Genomic DNA, 953 nt, shown 5'->3' on the forward strand with positions numbered 1-953 from the left:
AGCAGCAGCAGCAACAAGCATAGTTGTAGTTATGAGCATGTTCAGCTTCTTGATCAACAAGACGTGTGCACAGATTAGTTAGAATGCATGGTCATCCTTGTCATCATCATCACCGTCCCTCTTGTGAAAGTCGTTGTTACGCTTGCAGTTGTTCGATATGTGTATTACCCCCTTCCTCAACCCGACACTTGTGTCATGATTTCCCTTCCCTTTCCCTCGACATCCCGCCAAAGTGATGCAAGCATGCTGTCGGTGTCGCTGCGCTGAGCCCACCCAACGTTACAATTCCCTTGTCATACATAATATGTGAAACCATAAACAGCATGGAATTCGTGGCCCTATTGACCATGTTGATGTAGGGCAGGTGTGTGTGTGTGTTGTGAGTCTGTAGAAACACGACAGGTGGTGTGTGTGTTTACTGTAGGCAAACGCAACAAACAAGAACACAAGGAGAATGAACAAGCACAACAAGCTGCTGCCAAATCGACGCGGGCAGCACGCTCAAACAAACACAAGACAAGTGCACACACAGTGTGTGACATGTCGAACGTAAGACAAGCAGAGGATGTGCGTGTGTTTGTGTGTGTGCGTGCGTTAGCGTAGTGGTATGCTCACTTGTCTGAGTGTGTTTGTGTGGGTTTACTGTGTGATGTGGAAGACAGACGGGAACAAGGATGAATGAACACAAGTGAAGCACTCCCGCATTGTGGCAGAAACAACAAAGAGATTGGACGAAGAACAACACGCAAACATATGCAATACCGCACTTTGTGTGGAAGCAACACACAGCTTGAACGAAGAAAACGGAAGTGTAACAACCACAGCAGAACCGGTTGGATTGCAGAACTATTCATGCTGTCTCCAGCTTTCCGGACATAAGCAAACACACCCACATGCACATGACACGGACTCGTCTCTTCCACACACCCCCCTCAACTCGCATGCAGCACTTG

At 47.8% G+C, this 953-nt stretch overlaps 1 protein-coding gene across 1 annotated transcript in view; it reads left to right on the plus strand.

Moving 5' to 3' along the window:
- The window catches only part of PTSG_03778 (uncharacterized protein), a gene marked incomplete at its 5' end in the record, with an annotated part of 2,253 nt that extends 1,924 nt beyond the window's left edge, over window positions 1–329 (plus strand). Inside the window, one exon of the mRNA XM_004995449.1 lies at window positions 46–329. Coding sequence (XP_004995506.1) covers window positions 46–78 — 33 coding nt within the window. The 3' untranslated portion in view covers window positions 79–329. The remainder of the gene's footprint in view (window positions 1–45) is intronic.
- Window positions 330–953: the final 624 nt, after the last annotated feature.

The sequence above is a fragment of the Salpingoeca rosetta genome, assembly GCF_000188695.1.
Source record: "Salpingoeca rosetta unplaced genomic scaffold supercont1.8, whole genome shotgun sequence".
Lineage (NCBI taxonomy): Eukaryota > Choanoflagellata > Craspedida > Salpingoecidae > Salpingoeca > Salpingoeca rosetta.